This window comes from Hemitrygon akajei, chromosome 1 (genome assembly GCF_048418815.1).
Source record: "Hemitrygon akajei chromosome 1, sHemAka1.3, whole genome shotgun sequence".
Taxonomy (NCBI): domain Eukaryota; kingdom Metazoa; phylum Chordata; class Chondrichthyes; order Myliobatiformes; family Dasyatidae; genus Hemitrygon; species Hemitrygon akajei.
In genome coordinates this window covers 58,130,543-58,148,102 of record NC_133124.1, presented here as the reverse complement: position 1 = coordinate 58,148,102, position 17,560 = coordinate 58,130,543, and the positions used below count along the sequence as shown (strand labels likewise).

The window sequence follows — 17,560 nt, the reverse complement described above, 5'->3', positions numbered from 1 at the left end:
CTAGACCATGACTACTAAAAGTGGAGGACTTTTTTTTTGAGGTAGAATGAGAACCTTAAGGTTACACATTGGAAGCACACAACAGTTCTGTACAAATTGAGGAAAACACACAAATCATACATTTACCTGTTTCATCAACATGTTTTTAAAAGGCTCAGAAGAAAAATACATGATACTTTTCTTTTTGCTTTAATCATACCTTGCTGCAAAAATTTGAAATAAGCCAAAGTTTGCCTTTCCACCTTCATCAGTTTTCTGCTGTTGTGGTGCTGGTGACAGCTGAAAGAAAATAAATAATGATACAAAACTTAGGATTATTATTTATTTTCTCTCTCAAAAACATAAGCCTGAAGAAATTCAAGTAAAATTCTTAACTTACTCATGATCAGTATAAAGTACAGAAAATGTATATTGTTGATTTATAAGGTTAGTATAGGATATAAACAAATCTGTACAATTGATCACCACCAAAAACACTGTGGGACACAAAAAATAGCAAACAATGTTTTGTAAGTTGGGCAAAGGGTAATTTAAGAAGACAAAGAATAAAAGTAGGCTGGCCTTTTCAGAAGCATCCAAGCTCTGCAATTCTTACATATCTACATTGCCCTTGTTCACCATATTACAAGAAGACTAAGTATTAGAAAGGTTAACAAATATTCATATGCTGGAAGTTGAACCTTTGCTAGTGTAGGGTTGGGTTTTACTTTCAAATAAAGGCTAAGGGCAGATCAAATTCAATTGTAAATAATCATAAGCAGCCTGCATCTCCTAAAAACATCTGCTTTGTTTGAAGAATTATGGCATCCTTCTAAAAGTGAGATTTTCTTTCTTCCTTTGCTCAAGAATTGAAGTGCCACATTTCTTTTTGGGAATGCAATTACAGCTGTAATTGTATTCTCAACCAAGATCGCTAAACCTATTACTTTCCCCCAATTCTGTTCTTTCCTTCATCTGGTGCAAAACATTTTAAACCTCAATGTAAAGAGTTTTTTTCATACCAGGTTTGTGGGCTTCACAGGCTGAGCCAGTATTTAACCGCCAAGACCCAATTGCTCAAGGTGGCGAAAAGCTGCCTTCTTGAAATACTTCAGTCCTTGAGGAGTGTGTATATCCACAATACTGTTATGTAGTGATGCTTCACTACCAGATGAACTCAACGCTTTCTATGCATGCTTTGAAAGGGAGAACACAACTACACCTGCGGTCTCTGTCTCGGAGGCTGATGTTAGGCTGTCTTTAAAGAGAGTGAACCCTCGCAAGGCGGAAAGTTCCAATGGAGTACCTGGTAAGGCTCTGAAAACCTGTGCCAACCAACTAGAGGGAGTATTCAAGGACATTTTCGACCTCTCATTGCAATGGGCAGAAGTTCCCACTTGCTTCAAAAAGGCAACAATTATACCAGTGCCTAAGAAGAATAATGTGGGTTACTTTAATGACTATTGCCCAGTAGCACTCACATTGACAATGATGAAATGCTTTGATAGGTTGGTCATTACTAGACTGAACTCATGCCTCAGCAAGGACCTGGACCCATTGCAATTTGCCTATTGCCACAGCAGGTTAACAGCAGACACAATCCCAATGGCTCTCCACACGGCTTTAGACTACCTGGACAACACAAACACTTACGTCAGGATGCTATTCATCGACTTTAGCTCAGTATTTAAAACCATCATTCCCACAATCTTGATTAGAAGTTGCAGAACCTGGGCCTCTGTACCTCCCTCTGCAACTGGATCCTCAACTTCCTAACCGAAAGACCACAATCTGTGTGGATTGGTGATAACATATCCTCCTCGCTGATGATCAACACTGGTGCACCTCAGGGGTGTGTGCTTAGCCCACTGCTCTACTCTCTATATACACATGACTATGTGGCTAGGCATAGCTCAAATACCATCTATAAATTTGCTAACGATACAACTACTGTTGGTAGAATCTCAGGTAGTGACGAGAGGATGTACAGGAGTGAGATATGCTGATTAGTGGAGTGGTGCCACAGCAACAACCTGGCACTCAACATAAGACGAAAGAGCCGATTGTGGACTTCAGTGAGGGCAAGACGAAGGAACACATACCAATCCTCATAGAGGGTTCAGAAGTGGAGAGAATGAGCAGTTTCAAGTTCCTGGGTGTCAAGGTCTCTGAGGATCTAACCTGGTCCGAACATACCGATGTAGTTATAAAGAAGGCAAGATAGCAGCTATACTTTATTAGGAGTTTGAAGAGATTTGGCACATCAACAAATACACTCAAAAACTTCTACAGTTGTACCGTGGAGAGCATTCCAACAGGCTGCATCACTGTTTTGTATGGAGGGGCTACTGCACAGGACCGAAAGAAGCTGCAGAAGGTTGTAAATCTAGTCAGCTCCATCTTGGTTCAAGCCTACAAAGTACCCAGGACATCTTTAGGGAGAGGTGTCTCACAGAAAGGCAGTGTCTATTATTAAGGACCTCCAGCACCCAGGGCATGCTCTTTTCTCACTGTTACCATCAGGTAGGAGGTACAGAAGCCAGAAGGCACACACTCAGCGATTCAGGAACAGCTTCTTCCCCTGTGCCATCCGATTCATAAATGGACATTGAATCTCTGGACACTACTTCACTTTAAAAAAAAATAGTATTTCTGCTTTTGCACATTTTTAAAATCTATTCAATATAGGTAATTGATTTACTTGTTTATTATTATATTTTTATTTTATTCTCTCTGCTAGATTATCTATTACATTGAACTGCTGCTGCTAAGTTAACAAATTTCATGTCATGTGCCAGTGATAATAAACCTGATTCTGATAGCATTCCAGGATTTTGCCTCATATATAGTGAGGGAATGGAAATACCTTTCCAAATCAGAATTGTATGTGGCCTACAGGACAATTTCCAGGCTTTTGCCAGTTTTATGCCTTTAACTAGAAGTTGCTGTCTAAAGAGCCTCGAGTTGACTAAGTACTTCCTGTCAATGTGAATACTGCCACTATCCTGTGTTGGTGGTGAAGTGAGTGAAAAACTGTGGATGGAGTCTCTCTCAAGCAGGTTATGTCCTGTATGACATTAAGTTTGCTATACATTTTGCTTCTATCAGTGCCTGTCATACCCTATCAATGCCAGACACTTTATTAAAATTGTTCCTAATTTTTCGCTACATAGATGTTGACCGACATGATAATTCTCAGTCTCAATTCATATAGGTATATTCAGAATGTGTTTTAATTGCATTTTATTGTTTGTGCACTGTAACCAGGTAAGCATATATTCTAGAAATTTTTATATCAACTAATTACTTACCTTTATTCCACTATCCTTTAACAGGAAAGCTTTAATCATTGGTTCAGGAGATGGATTCTTCCAAGCATCACAAAGTTGCACAATCAAAGGCTTATTAAGTTTTTGACCATTTACCACTGTGATGGGCTAAAAATAAAAAAGTACAACTCAGGCAAAAAGATAAGAAACAATTGCCTTGATCACTAAGATTCAAGCAAGATGTCTACAGAAACAAACTGAAAAGATGATGTCAAATTGGTTGAGTTATTTTTGTTCACCTCCAAAAAACAAACTAATGCATTCAGTTGGAACACAAGACTTCAATATATCTAAAGTCTCGATCCATTATTAGTTCATTATAGCTACTGTCATTCATAAGTCAAGCAGTAGAAGTTATTCCTGATAATATTCCTGAGTATTAATCTAAGCTGGGAGAACTTCCAGGGCATTAAAGTGGATAAAACCCCAGGGCCGGACAAGAGTGTATTCTTGGTCTTTGTGGGAGGCTTGAAACAAAACTGTGAAGCCCTGCGTGGAGACATCGGCTTCATCATTAGCCACTGATGATGAATAGTTCCTAAATACTGCAATGTGGCTAATGTTATTTGAAAAGGGTAGCAAATACAGGCCAGGGAGCTACAGGCTACTCAGCCTGACAACAACAGTGAGGAAGTTCCTATTAGGAATTAAGGACAGGACCTATCAGCATTTGAATAGTGTGATTAGGACAAGTCACTATGGCTTTGTGCATGGGAAGTCAAGCTTCACAAACTTGTGGCATTATTTTTGAAGAGACAACCAAAAAGAAGATTCATGAGAGTAGGGAAGTGTATTTTGTTTATTTGGGCCATAGCTAGGCTTTCAACAAGATCCCGCATGGTCAGCTGCTCTGGAATCCAGGGAGAGTTAGTTAGGAATATTTGGAATTGGCTCAGAGGTTGGAAGCAGAGGGTGGAGGTTGAAAGTTGTTTCTCAGAATGAAGGTTGGTGACTAGTGTGCCTAAGGCTTTAGTGCTTGAACACTTGTTATCAGTTATTTACATAAATGATTAGGAAGAGTGAAGAACAGATTTATGAGGATGTTGCCAGGACCAGATTAAAAGGGAGAGGTTGTCCAGGCTGAGTCTTGGAACATAGGAGAATGAAGGGCGACTTTATGGAAATGTTTAAAATCATGACAGGCTGAGATAGGGTGGATTGCAACTCTTTGTCCAGGGTGGGTAAGTCCTAAACTAGGGGGCACAGATTTAATTTGTGGGAGAAAAGATTTAAAAAGGGATCTGAGGGTAACCTTTTTCATACAACAGGTGGTGAATGTATGGACCGAGTTCCCAGAAGCAGTGGTTGAGGCAGGTACAATAGTATCAGAAGCACTTGGAGAAATACATAGCATTTTGTGACTTAGAGGGGTATGTGATGAATGCAAGGAATTGGACTAGCTGGGTGGGCACAGTGACTAACTGGTTAGGCCGAAAGATCTTTACTTGTGCTGTATTGACTCTAATTATCTGTCAGTCTCTGTTACAGTGTGAGAGTGTGGGGCTCATTCTGTATCTGTCAGTCTCTGCTACAGTGTGAGAGTGTGGGTTTCATCCTGTTATTGCTGACATCCTGCTCCAGATGAAGTTTGAAATTATTATACTTTAAAGTTACTCAATTATTTATTGTGTTGCTGATGTCCCATAATTATATTTTACATTGCTTTTTAGTTATGCACTTTAATATGATTGGATTCTGTGACTAGTGCTGTTGCACAGGGATCTGTAACAGGACCCTTGCTGTTCATGATTTGGAGCTGGATGTAGGTGGCAAGATGAGTTAGTCTTCAGATGAAACTAAGACTGATGGAAATGTAGACAGAGTAGAGGGTATTCTTAGGCTACAGAGTAATATTAATGAAAAAGACTGAGAAATCTCAAATGGAGTTTGTGAAGCAATGATAATGAGAGTACTAATGAGACTAGGACATACACAATAAATGGTGGATTCCTAGGGAGAGTGGGACCTTAGTATGCATGTCTAAAGGTGCCAGTTCTCACTGGTTAAGAAGGCATATGGGATGCTGGACTTCATTGGTCAGGACAGTGAATCCAAGATCAGGCATGTTGTGGTCCAACTTTATGAAACATTGGTCAGACCGCAGATATTCTGGTTACCATACTAACGGAAGGATGTGATAGAACCGGTGAGGATACAGAGGAGATGTACCAAGATGTTGCCAGGGACATAATGTTTCAGTTGAGGAGAGAGAATGAAAAAGCTCTGTTGTCCCTGGAGTAGAGGAGGTTAAGAGGAGGGGTATATCAGGCGATTGAGGGGTATAGATGGGAATGTATTTTCTCCACCTACCCTATTTCAAAGGTTTAGCAGATTTTAGGATCATTTTCAGAGAGTGGGCTGAATCTAGAACGTATCACTGGATAGAGTGGTGATTGCAGAGGTGCTGACACCATTTAAGTGTCTAGACGCTAGACAAACACTTGAATCATTGAGCCAAGGGCTGGAACATGGGATTATTGTGAATGGGTGTCCACTGGGGAATAGAATGGCCTTATATGTGTTATATAATTGAAAAAAATCAGAATGATGGAGACAAAGCAGTAAATATTACTCAACATTTAAAGTTGACGAAGCTGGGTGTAAGGATTTTACAGGCAAAGTTGTCAGCAAAGTTTCAAGGGCAAGGTCTCCTGCACATGCCCTGCTAAAAGTTGTATTCTGTGTACATACTTTGATAATAAAAGTACTCTGTAATACTACCACTAGAATTCTAGATAACTTTGCACTGGAGCCTAGAAAATAGCTAACTGGCTGTAAGGAGACAGTGAACACAATTCCATTTGAGGATACTGGTCCATGAGATCAATCTTGTTAATCTCTATAAATTTCATTTTTGTGCAGCTTTATTTTGGGTTACCGAGCTATTTAATCTTTCATAACACACATAAAATGCTGGAGAAACTCAAAAGGTCGGGCAGCATCTGTGGAAATGAATCAACTGTTGAGATTTCAGGCTAGGACATTTAGGGAATGAAAGGGGAAGATACCAGAATAAGAAGGTGGTGGCGGAGGAAGAGGACAAGGTAGAAGAGTGGGGGGAAGGCAGGTGGGTGGGAGATGGTGGATGTAGTAAGAAACTGAGAGGTGATAGGTGGAAAAGGCAAAGGGATGAATATTCATATATTTACGGCAATTTAACTACTCTAATTTTACCTCTTCTGTATTTCCCAGGTCAAGGTTAGAAATCTGGGTTGGAGGTCCTGCAGTCAGATGAATTCTTACATAGTCTACAAATTCACGCCAAGCAAAACAAATTTCTTTGTGGCCAGTGCGTCCTGGTAAAAACTTTATTCCCCGAACAACCATATGTTGGTTATTTTCCTGAAAGTAGTAAAAGAATGATGAGCTCAGAATCATATAGAAGCTATCATATAACCGTAGATACATCATGTATACATAGAAAAGTTTAAGACACTTAATTAAGAAAGCTACGACTGAAGATATTTGAATGTTAAAAAGCCAAAATTAGTATTGTCAATTATTTTATTAACAAACCATAGAACACTACAGCACAGAAAATAGGCCATTCAGCCTTTTTAGTCTGTGCTGAAACTTTATTCCACTAGTCCCATTGACCTGCACCCAGTCCATAACCCTCCAGACCTCTCCCATCCATGTACTTATCCAAGTTATTCTTAAAACTTAAGAGTGAGCCTGTATTTACCACGTCAGATGGCAGCTTGTTCCACACTCCCACCACTCTCTGAGTGAAGAAGTTCCCCCTAAATCTTTCCACTTTCACCCTAAAACCATATCCTCTTGTATTTATCTCTACGTTGTCAAAGTTATACTTAAGAATTTGGATTTATACTGTGATGGATTTTAAAAGTTTAATTCTGAATAGAGCACATCAAATCATGCCATCCAAATGCTGGACATAGAGCCCAGCACACTTCTGTACACTCAACATACATACAGCCATATACATAAGCATTTGGGAGACTGGTAGAATGGATTTTCAAGCTGGTGTAGGCATCTTCTGCCCAGTGCGAACACTCTTTGCAGCTGTGTTTTTGACTGTGAACTATTGAAGTTAGGACAGAAAAGGCGATGCCATAGGGTTGTTTTTGTGACTAGGTGCCTGTGATTAATGGCATTCCCTGAGGATTTGTGGAAGGTCTCCTGTTGTTTATAACATATCAATGCTTGCCTATTTAGAATGGAGATTCTGCTCCAACCTTATGAAACACTGATCAGGCCTCATCTAGAGTATCGTGGTCGCCACACGAGAGATAATGCAACAAAGGGTGCAGAGAAAACTCAACGAGATGCTTCTGGGCTAGAGCATTTTAGTTATGAGGGAGGCCTAGGCCAGGCCTACTTCCCCTGGAATGAAGCTTGTAAGGGACAATGACTAAAGTATATGTGAGTATGAGAGGCGTGTATAATGTAGATTTCAGGCATCTTTTTTCTCCTCAGAAGGTGAATAAAAGCAGAGGACCTAGATTTAAGATAAAATGTAAGGAATTCATCCAGAGCGTGCAGTTACCTCGAATGCACAACCACGGAGAGAGTGGTAAATGCAGAGTTGCTAACACATTTAAGGCTAATTTCTAACTTATAAATAACAACAATGTTATGGATTTTTTTTTGCAAAAGCACATGCTTATTTTTTTCAATCAAATATTACCTAGAAAAAAAGAGACGTGCAAAAATAATATATAAATATGGATGCTTTACCTGCCAAATGATTTTTAATGAATTCTTGTCGAGTCCGTCAGCAGCCACACCCAATAAATTTATACAAGAGGATGTTAGATTCTGAATATGATTGCCGTGTCGATCAGTAAGCATTGCATCTAAAATCAAAAAATTATTTTACATCAAGATGAACTTCAACTTTATATTGACATTTCAAAAAATTACATGAATGATCAAGCATACAATGTTACAATGAAACAAAACTTACATATTTCTCCTTGTAGTTCTTCACCCATCTGGACAGTGCTTAATCCTTTCAAAGAACATTTCAAAAGCTTGGGTTCATCTGGCTGTGGTCTTTAAAAAATGATTTGCAACATATTAAATTAAAGTTAGAATTTTCTTCAACTGACTCGAAGGGCAGAATGGCCTAATTTGCTCTTATGTCTTATGGTTTTAACTACACATCTCCAAGACTCCAGCTTCTAGCATCCTAAGCCAGCATAGTTCAATTTAAAATTTAATTTATAAATACAGCTCAAAAGCTCTGTTTTCTAGGGAAATGTTCTCATGCTACAATAATCAGTTGATTCTATATATGTTATTTACTTTCTGGCCTCAAACATGACTACAATGCTTGGGATTCTTCTACTTCATACATTTACTTACTTTTCTTTCTCTTATACACCCCCCCCCCCACCCCCCCGAACTCCCAACCTTGTCTTATATACAATTCAGCTATATTCCTTTATTATACATCTCTTATATGAAGGATAAAATATTTTTAAATTAAGTAAGGACCGGCTATAAAGCATCTGGCAAACTTGTAAAAAGGCATACATTGTATCTTTTTGTATATAGTGGATTCTGATTAATTGGGCCATCAGTTAATCAGGGCAACTGCTTATTTGGGACAACTTTTAAAGAACAAATACTAATCGAGAAAATAGCTGTGTTTCCCTTCATTATTTGGGACACTATGCCAGTAATTGGGACAGGAAACTGTTCTGAACAACTTCTAAATAGCGTTAGTCACATGAACTTGTGTGGCCATTAGACATCACACCATTAACAATTTTTAAAATGCATCAGTTACACGTGTTTGATTTACCGACTTGAACAAGTTAGGACTACAAAGAGCTTGGACACAATGACAACCATCCTAAATAATACAATGAAAAAGAACAATTTGGAAGATGCAGGCTGTCTATTATCCCCACTAGGTGTCTGCGCTAATATTGTTCACTTGCAGTCAATCAAAAGAACACAGAAGTGTGTTGGTGTGTGTTGTAACCAATAACAACAGTGAAACTTGTGAGTTTTTGAAGTGGAAAAGCCAGTAGTACGAGTAGTCATCACAAACTGGTGTCTTCCTTGGTAGCAGTGGATAACCATGACTACTTCCGCGCCTTGTCATGCCCTTCACTCACCACGAAGTACTGTAGAACTACCTCTTCACTAGAGGTGCTACCCCTGCCAGGATACCCCATACACTGCAGAATTCACAGAATTAATCCTTCTGTTAATAACTATAAGAACTAATACACTTTTACTGTACTGTAGCAGGATTGGTAGTGTTCTAATTCAGTATTCCATTTAAATGCATAATTTGTTACTCAGTTAAATAGTTTGTCTTTTTTTATATACCTTTTTAACTATTAAGGGGAGGCTGCTTAATTGGGCCAAAATGTACTGGTCCTGATGTGTCCCAATTAACTGGAATCCACTGTATTAGAATAAGAGGGGGAAAAACCACACAGCATGACAGAATATACAAAATTTACATAGGTTCTAAAACTGTTATTAAATTTCTACAATGTAAATACTCTGGGTAAAATAAATGGAATAATCTAAGCATTTGTTTTGAGACCTCGTGCAATTTTGAGAAAAACCTACCATGTGGATTGACTAGCAGGTAAGTCACATAGATGGGTGCAATGATCTGAATAGATGAGTAGGGTTATTGTACCAGAACTCTATATACATTGATTTTTGGAGCTGCTAGTCCACACACATTAGGGCAAAATTTCATCCATTTATGAGCTGCTGGTGGTGACAGTGGAGGCAGAAATGATAGGGTCTTTTAAGAGACTCCTGGATGGCTACATGGAGCTTAGAAAAATAGAGGGCTATGGGTAAAGCCTAGGTAGTTCTAAGGTAGGGACATGTTCAGCACAGCTTTGTGGTCCGGAGAGCCTGTATTGTGCTGTAGGTTTTCTATGTTTCGATAATAGTATTGCAAATTATCAACATGTTAATACTGTTCCTGAATAAATACCTGTATACCTCCAATACAAGCTACTGAATATTTGAAAACAAAGTCAGACAGCATTTGCAGAAGAAAATTATTTTCTAAATACTTTGCACTCCTAATAGAGGCTACCTAACTTGTAAGGATTAACATTTATTGCTTTTATTGGATAGGCACTTGAGGCACGATTAAGGTTTGCTGTGAATAAATGAAATAATATTGTCTGTGAGAATAAAAATTCATCTACTCCAATATTTTTGAGAAACAGTAGGCTTTGCATAAATTAAAATGAAGTGAAGAATGGGGAAGGTATTTTCAAGTGTCTAATCCATACTTTATAGTTCATACAGAGTAATTTATACAAATGCATCTAAATGGAAAGCACATTGATCTGACTGGTAAGGACAAGATAAAGGCTCCTTTGCTTACTTTACTGTAAATGCACTCTCCAGTGAAACATGATCATCTTGGTATGATACCTGACAGTAACGAACATCCTTAACAGAGCTAGGTACTTTTACATCAGGCAATAACCCTTGAATTAAATGTTCTCTATTTATACGTGGTGTCCAGTTGACCTAAAATATAAAATAATTAAGCACCTGGTTAAAGAAAAAAGAGCAAAACTTCCATGCAGTGTTAAAATAAACCATTGATTTATACATCCAATTATTTTAAACATAAGTTATATTAAATTCATAACGTACTGGAAAAGTTATAAGAAATTTGATTCTATGGAACTTGATTGATTTTTCATTAATGTAAAATTGATACAGAGAAATGCGAATAGGTGTTCAAAGTGATGATGACATTGAAACGTCACCATCACAAAATGAGTGCAAAACAGTATGAATTTGCTCTAATTAACTAGGACAATATATTAAAAAAAAGCCTAATAACAGGAATTGGAATTGAGCAATTTATGTGTTGAAACGTTTGATCTATAATGCTTTCAAAAAGACTGAATACTATATAATAAAAAATCTTAAAATTCTAACCAGGCAAATTCAGATGTGGGCAGATAAATGGCAGATGAAATTTAATCTATGTAAAGTATTACATAAAAGAAGTAGAAGTATGAGATATTAACATACCATAGGTGGTCTTGAGTTAGAAAGTGCACAGTATGAGAAGGATTTGGGTGCCCTGGAAGACTCATCACTATCAACATCTAGACAATGCACAGAGGCAATTAGGGAGGCTAATAGAATGCTGACAAAATGAAAATTATGAAAGGGATAGATAAGATAGAGGCAGTAAAGTCATTTCCACTAGTTGGTGAGATTAGAATTAGGGGACAGAGCCTCAAGATTTGGGGTGTAGATTTGGGATGGAGATGAGAAGGAACTGCTTTCCCAGAAAGTGGTGAATCTGGTATTCACTGCCCAATGAAGCAGTGGAGGCTACCTCCGTAATATACTTAAGACATGGTTGGATAGATTTTTGCATAGTTGGGGAATTAAGGATTATGGGGAAGTAGGTGGAGATGTCCATGGCCAGATCAGGCATGATCTTAGTGTACGGCAGAGCAGGCTCCACAGGCCAGATAGCTCCTATTTCTTACAATGTGCTCAGTAGAATTCAGTGGAGGCCACACCTTGAATATTTTGTGAGGGATGTGAAGGCACTGGAGAGAGCCCAGAGAAGGACTAGACTCATTCCAGGTCAGCAGGGTATGAGCTATGAAGAAGATTGAAAGAAGTAAATTTTTTTTAGCCTGTGGATGTAGAATGAGAGGAGACATGATAGAAGTGTTCGAAATCATTAAGGATATAAGTAGATGCCAGCTGCTACTTCAAAATTAATCCATCAAAGACATGGGTCCGTAGGTGGAGACTGGTTAAAGGAAGCATTTCTTTACACAGCGAGTTGTGGACACATGGAACAAACTACCTAGTTGTGTAGTTGAAAGTAGTACCTTAGAGAATTTCAAATCTAAACTCGACAATTATTTCAACACACTATGTGAATAGGAATTTGGCAAGCTTTGTTGGGCCAAACTCGTCAAAAACTTTCTGATGTCCTAATGAATTTCGAAGACAGGATACTGCACAATGCAGAGCAAGGACACGCATCTGAAACAGTCACCTACTGACTGGAATGAGTGAATTTGCTTTCAAAGTATCAACCAAATGAAACCAAAGAAGGAGTAAAATAAACCCTGGGGTCTGTATTTGTTCAACAGAATAGGTCTGTTTCAAGGCTAAAAGAGACAAAAGCATAAACCAACCTGAAGGAATTTGTTGAAGTGTGTTACGTTGGTGGTGAGTAGGAAGAGATTTGAAGATTCGACAATTAAGCTTATAAACAGCCAGTAAACAAATTACAGGTAGTTTCAAAACAGGGCTATCAGGAGTGAAAGAATTAAGTGCCATGAATTTATATCTGCATATTTACAATAAGTAGCTAAAAGCAGGGTCACCACATATAATACTGAGGAACAAACAGGCTGGAAAGGTAGATAAATGGGATTTACTGAGGTCAAAGGTAATGAGACAATAAAAGAAACAGATGGAAATTAAGTTAATTGCTATTAATGGTGGGGACAGTAGTGCATATGTGCACATGATATAACGAAAGAGACCTGAATTTTATAATAAAGTCAGGAAGGAAAATAAACACAAAGTTGACCATTTTTCCTTCAAAACTAAGCAGAATTTAACCCAAAGATTACATAATTCTGTCCAATATTCTACTGCAGGGAATCCAGGGATACAGATCAGTGAAGAACAATCAAAGGAATATTAACCTCGGAACCTAATTTCAGAATCTTTCCTGATTAATTCAATCTCAATAATTTAAATTGATATTATGACTGTTTCAATTCTCAGAGGAAAACCACACAGATAATTTATAGATCTTTGATCAAGAGAACAGAAAGTAGTTTTGTTATTAAGTGATCAATAGAATGCTCAAGATGTAAAAAGAAAAAAATGGTTGCATGTTAAGTGAAGAAGTAAGAGAGCTTATGTCTCTAAAACTCTGTTAGTGATTAGCATTTAAGTTTGGAAGTTCATGTCACTGGCAAAGCAGGCCAAATTATCTCATGCTGTAATTTCAATTACTCTTATAAATTTATGTTTTAAACAATGTATTATACAGAACTTTAATCAAATGAGCTAAAGTTGAGTATCTACCTTAATTTTTTCAGCTAGAGATGAATTGACAACAATCTGCCGATCACCCTCATCATACATCCGAAAGATAAGGTTATGAATTGTGTCACCAGCTATCCAATCAATTTCATCCTGGTGTTTAATAGGTATCGCTTTCTGTCCATCCATACTGAATATTTGTAGTTTGGCAACTTGAGTGCTAGGCAGCAGTTTGATCACTTTCTCCAAAGAAGGAACATCTTTGTAGCTCTGCATATTAAGAACAACACAGTTATTTTACAAAGACAAGATTCTGGAGATGATAGAAATAAGACCAAATGGCATAGGGGCAGAATTAGAACATTTGGCCCATTGAATTTGCTCTGCCATTTCATCATGGCTGATCCATTTCCCTCTCAGCACCAGCCCCCTGTAACCCATCATGCTCTGACTCATCAAGAACCTATCAACCTCTGCCTTAAATAGACTCTGCCTGACCTGCTGAGTTCCTCCTCCGTCTTTCATGGATTTCTATATCATCTTAATAAACGACATAAAATATGAAAAAAAATTTCTGGTGGAAATATCTTGTCACCTTTTTCAACTGATAGCACTTACATGAATTAACAAGCACAATAAAAATAATTTTGTACACAAATTTTATCATAGCAAGTTTGTCCAAGTTTGGTTCAACCAAAAAATGCAAATATTCAAATTAAGGAAACTGGCAATAATTGCATTGCACTCAGGAAAAAAAGAAAGCAAATCTATAAGAAAATATGGCAACTGTTGAACTGACAGTTTGTCACTGTGTTGCTAAACAGAAGTGAAATACTGGCTGGCTGTCCCCAGTCTCCAGCAGTGTAATCCGAACCCTTGTGATCACTGACATCAATAGCTTGAAATTTATGGTCAGCTATTCTCCTTCCCTCTTTCTATAGTCTACTCCATTATTTGCTAAGTCCTTTCTGTAAAAATCCTTTATCAGTTCATCTTCAACAAAATATTACTGTCAAAATATTATACCCATTTCCAAAAAGCATAATGAATCAGCATAGTGACCTAGAAAAAGGACATCCCAAAACCAGAAACAAATGGATGAGCATTTGATAGTCTGCACAAAATGACCTATCTTTTTACATGCACTGAGAAAGAAGGTAGAAGGTACAAGAGCCTCAGGACTTGCACCACCAGGTTCAAGAACAGTTACTACCTCTCAACCATCAGACATCTGGACAAAGGGGATAACTACACTTAATTGCCCATCCATGAAGATGTTCCTATAACCAATGATCTCAGTTTAAGGACTCGTCTTTTCTTGTTATTTCATGATCTCGTTATTTATTGCTATTTATTTATATTGCATTTGCACTGTTCTCTTTTGCACTCTACTTGACCTTTCTTTGATCCTATTCGCTACTACTCTATAGATTTGCTGAGTACGCCTGAAGGAAACTGAATCTCAGGGTTGTATATGGTGACGTATACACAACTCTGATAATAAAATTTACCTTGTACTTTGTAGAAGGGATGATGTGGGGAAATATAGTTGACATGCTATAAGACTTAAAAAGCATTTGATAATGTATCACATACCACAACTATTAACAAAATTGAAGCAAATGTAATTAAAAACACTGACTGCACGAACACAAGATGAACAAGAGGACAGAAAGTAATTTTGTTGTTTTTATTTTTAAAAAGGTAGAGAGAAGTACAGCAAATTTTTTTTACACGCAACTAGCCTCACTCACTTTCGCATTTCTTGGCAATATCCACTAACGTGCGGCAATTTAATAACCACGCAAAAAGTATCATTTTCAATTAAAACAGTCTCCACAAAATGGTCCAGTATTCATAGACCTTTTATCCTATCCTTTGTGATGAGCAGTCTTTTCATTGGTGTATTGTGGTTATTGAATTTGCTCAGAATGTGCACAAGAAAACACAATTTCAGGGCTGTATATAGTGACATAAATTATAATAAATTTACTTTGAACTTTTATATGGAGTTCTTAACTTTGTTTGATTCAAATTTATTTTGTCCATTACCATTGACTAAATTATACTTCAATTATTAAAACTTTTAACTAATTTTGTTGAAATAGAAAACATCAATCCCAGTTCTAACTACATCTTTATTTCCATTGTTTGATCCAACAGTTTATGCTTGTTTCATTTTTGATTCTTCATATTTTCTAGAAACCAGAAGGCTGCCAATGTTTTGAAAAATACAAATATCAAGGTTGTATGAAATGATTTGCTGCAATTACCTAATACTCAAATCTTCATCTTGAGAACAGTCAGAGATAATTTTTAAATCAATTCAATGCGAATGAAACATTTAAACCTGCATAAATAAACCATATGCTAGACTTTGGTTGTCCAGTTCCACATATTTAAGTCAAATGCTCGTATAAATTCATTAACAAGTCAATCCAAATGTTACTTATCAGCTGATTCATCATCACCATTTTATATGATGTAAATTCTGTTGTTTTGCAGTAGTACATTACAAAGACATAATTACTATAAATTACAAATAAATAGTGCAAAACAAAAAGAGGAAGAGTTCATAGACTGTTCAGAAATTTGGTATGCAGGCTGTTATGACCCCAGCCCCCTCCTTTGTGAGATTCGCAAGAGCCCTAGTCAAGGGGGGGTCAAATGACGAGAGAGAGAGAGAGAGAGAGCGAGAGAGAGAGCGAGAGAGCGAGAGAGCGAGAGAGAGAGAGAGAGAGAGAGAGAGAGAGAGAGAGAGAGAGAGAGAGAGAGAGAGAGATCATTAAACAGCTTCACCTGCCCCGGTCCCTACGGAGCACTGCCGTGGAATCAGAAGAGCAGGCTTCCCGGTTGTTAGTTAAAAGCGATTGTCCGTGATTTCATCCACAGACACCCGATCCGGAGTCTAACGCACGTGGCTTCCTTCAGAATGGTGTCCCGCTCCGACGGGAAGCACTATCGTGTCTTCCTTGTGTCTCTCCTTGGTGCGTCTTCTGGTGCGTCTGGCGCCCCGCCTCGGCAGCCCACCTTTTATCTTAAGGCACAAACTAACGGAGATGGGAGTAGACTCTCACATGGTGGATTGGATAGTGGACTACTTGACAGATAGACCTCAGTATGTGCGGTTGGGAGACTGTAGGTCTGACACGGTGGTCAGCAGCACAGGAGCGCCGCAGGGAACCGTACTCTCTCCGGTCCTGTTCACCTTGTACACATCAGACTTCCAATATAACTCGGAGTCCTGCCATGTGCAGAAGTTCGCTGATGACACGGCCATAGTGGGGTGTGTCAGGAATGGACAGGAGGAGGAGTATAGGAAACTGATACAGGACTTTGTGATATGGTGCAACTCAAACTACCTGCGTCTCAATATCACCAAGACCAAGGAGATGGTGGTGGACTTTAGGAGATCTAGGCCTCATATGGAGCCAGTGATCATTAATGGAGAATGTGTGGAGCAGGTTAAGACCTACAGGTATCTGGGAGTACAGTTAGACGAGAAGCTAGACTGGACTGCCAACACAGATGCCTTGTGCAGGAAGGCACAGAGTCGACTGTACTTCCTTAGAAGGTTGGCGTCATTCAATGTCTGTAGTGAGATGCTGAAGATGTTCTATAGGTCAGTTGTGGAGAGCGCCCTCTTCTTCGTGGTGGCGTGTTGGGGAGGAAGCATTAAGAAGAGGGACGCCTCACGTCTTAATAAGCTGGTAAGGAAGGCGGGCTCTGTCGTGGGCAAAGTACTGGAGAGTTTAACATCGGTAGCTGAGCGAAGGGCGCTGAGTAGGCTACGGTCAATTATGGAAAACTCTGAACATCCTCTACATAGCACCATCCAGAGACAGAGAAGCAGTTTCAGTGACAGGTTACTATCGATGCAATGCTCCTCAGACAGGATGAAGAGGTCAATACTCCCCAATGCCATTAGGTTTTACAATTCTACCGCCAGGACTTAAGAACTTTTTAAAAGCTATTATTAATGCTTTTTGAGATAGCGATTTAGATGCATATCATATTTTTTACTGAGTTAAGTATTGTATGTAATTAGTTTTGCTACAAGTGTATGGGACATTGGAAAAAAAGTTGAATTTCCCCATGGGGATGAATAAAGTATCTATCTATCTATCTATCTGGACTGGCAGGGTTGTAGATGTCCATCAGGGAGGGGGGGCGAGGCAATCCTTCCCCCATCACCCATCTCACATTGCCCTGAGATTTTGCACGTAGGCCAGTTCCTTATCCCA

The 17,560-nt window shown here is 38.5% G+C and overlaps 1 protein-coding gene across 2 annotated transcripts in view; it reads right to left on the bottom strand.

Moving 5' to 3' along the window:
* smchd1 (structural maintenance of chromosomes flexible hinge domain containing 1) overlaps positions 1–17,560 on the bottom strand; it is a 185,485-nt gene that overhangs the window by 71,474 nt on the left and 96,451 nt on the right. For both annotated transcript variants that reach the window (XM_073043659.1, XM_073043666.1), the window contains 7 exons: positions 13,359–13,586; positions 10,651–10,799; positions 8,239–8,327; positions 8,010–8,128; positions 6,483–6,650; positions 3,291–3,416; positions 200–279 (listed from right to left, as the gene is read on the bottom strand). In XM_073043659.1, the coding sequence (XP_072899760.1) occupies positions 200–279; positions 3,291–3,416; positions 6,483–6,650; positions 8,010–8,128; positions 8,239–8,327; positions 10,651–10,799; positions 13,359–13,586 (959 nt within the window). The remainder of the gene's footprint in view (positions 1–199; positions 280–3,290; positions 3,417–6,482; positions 6,651–8,009; positions 8,129–8,238; positions 8,328–10,650; positions 10,800–13,358; positions 13,587–17,560) is intronic.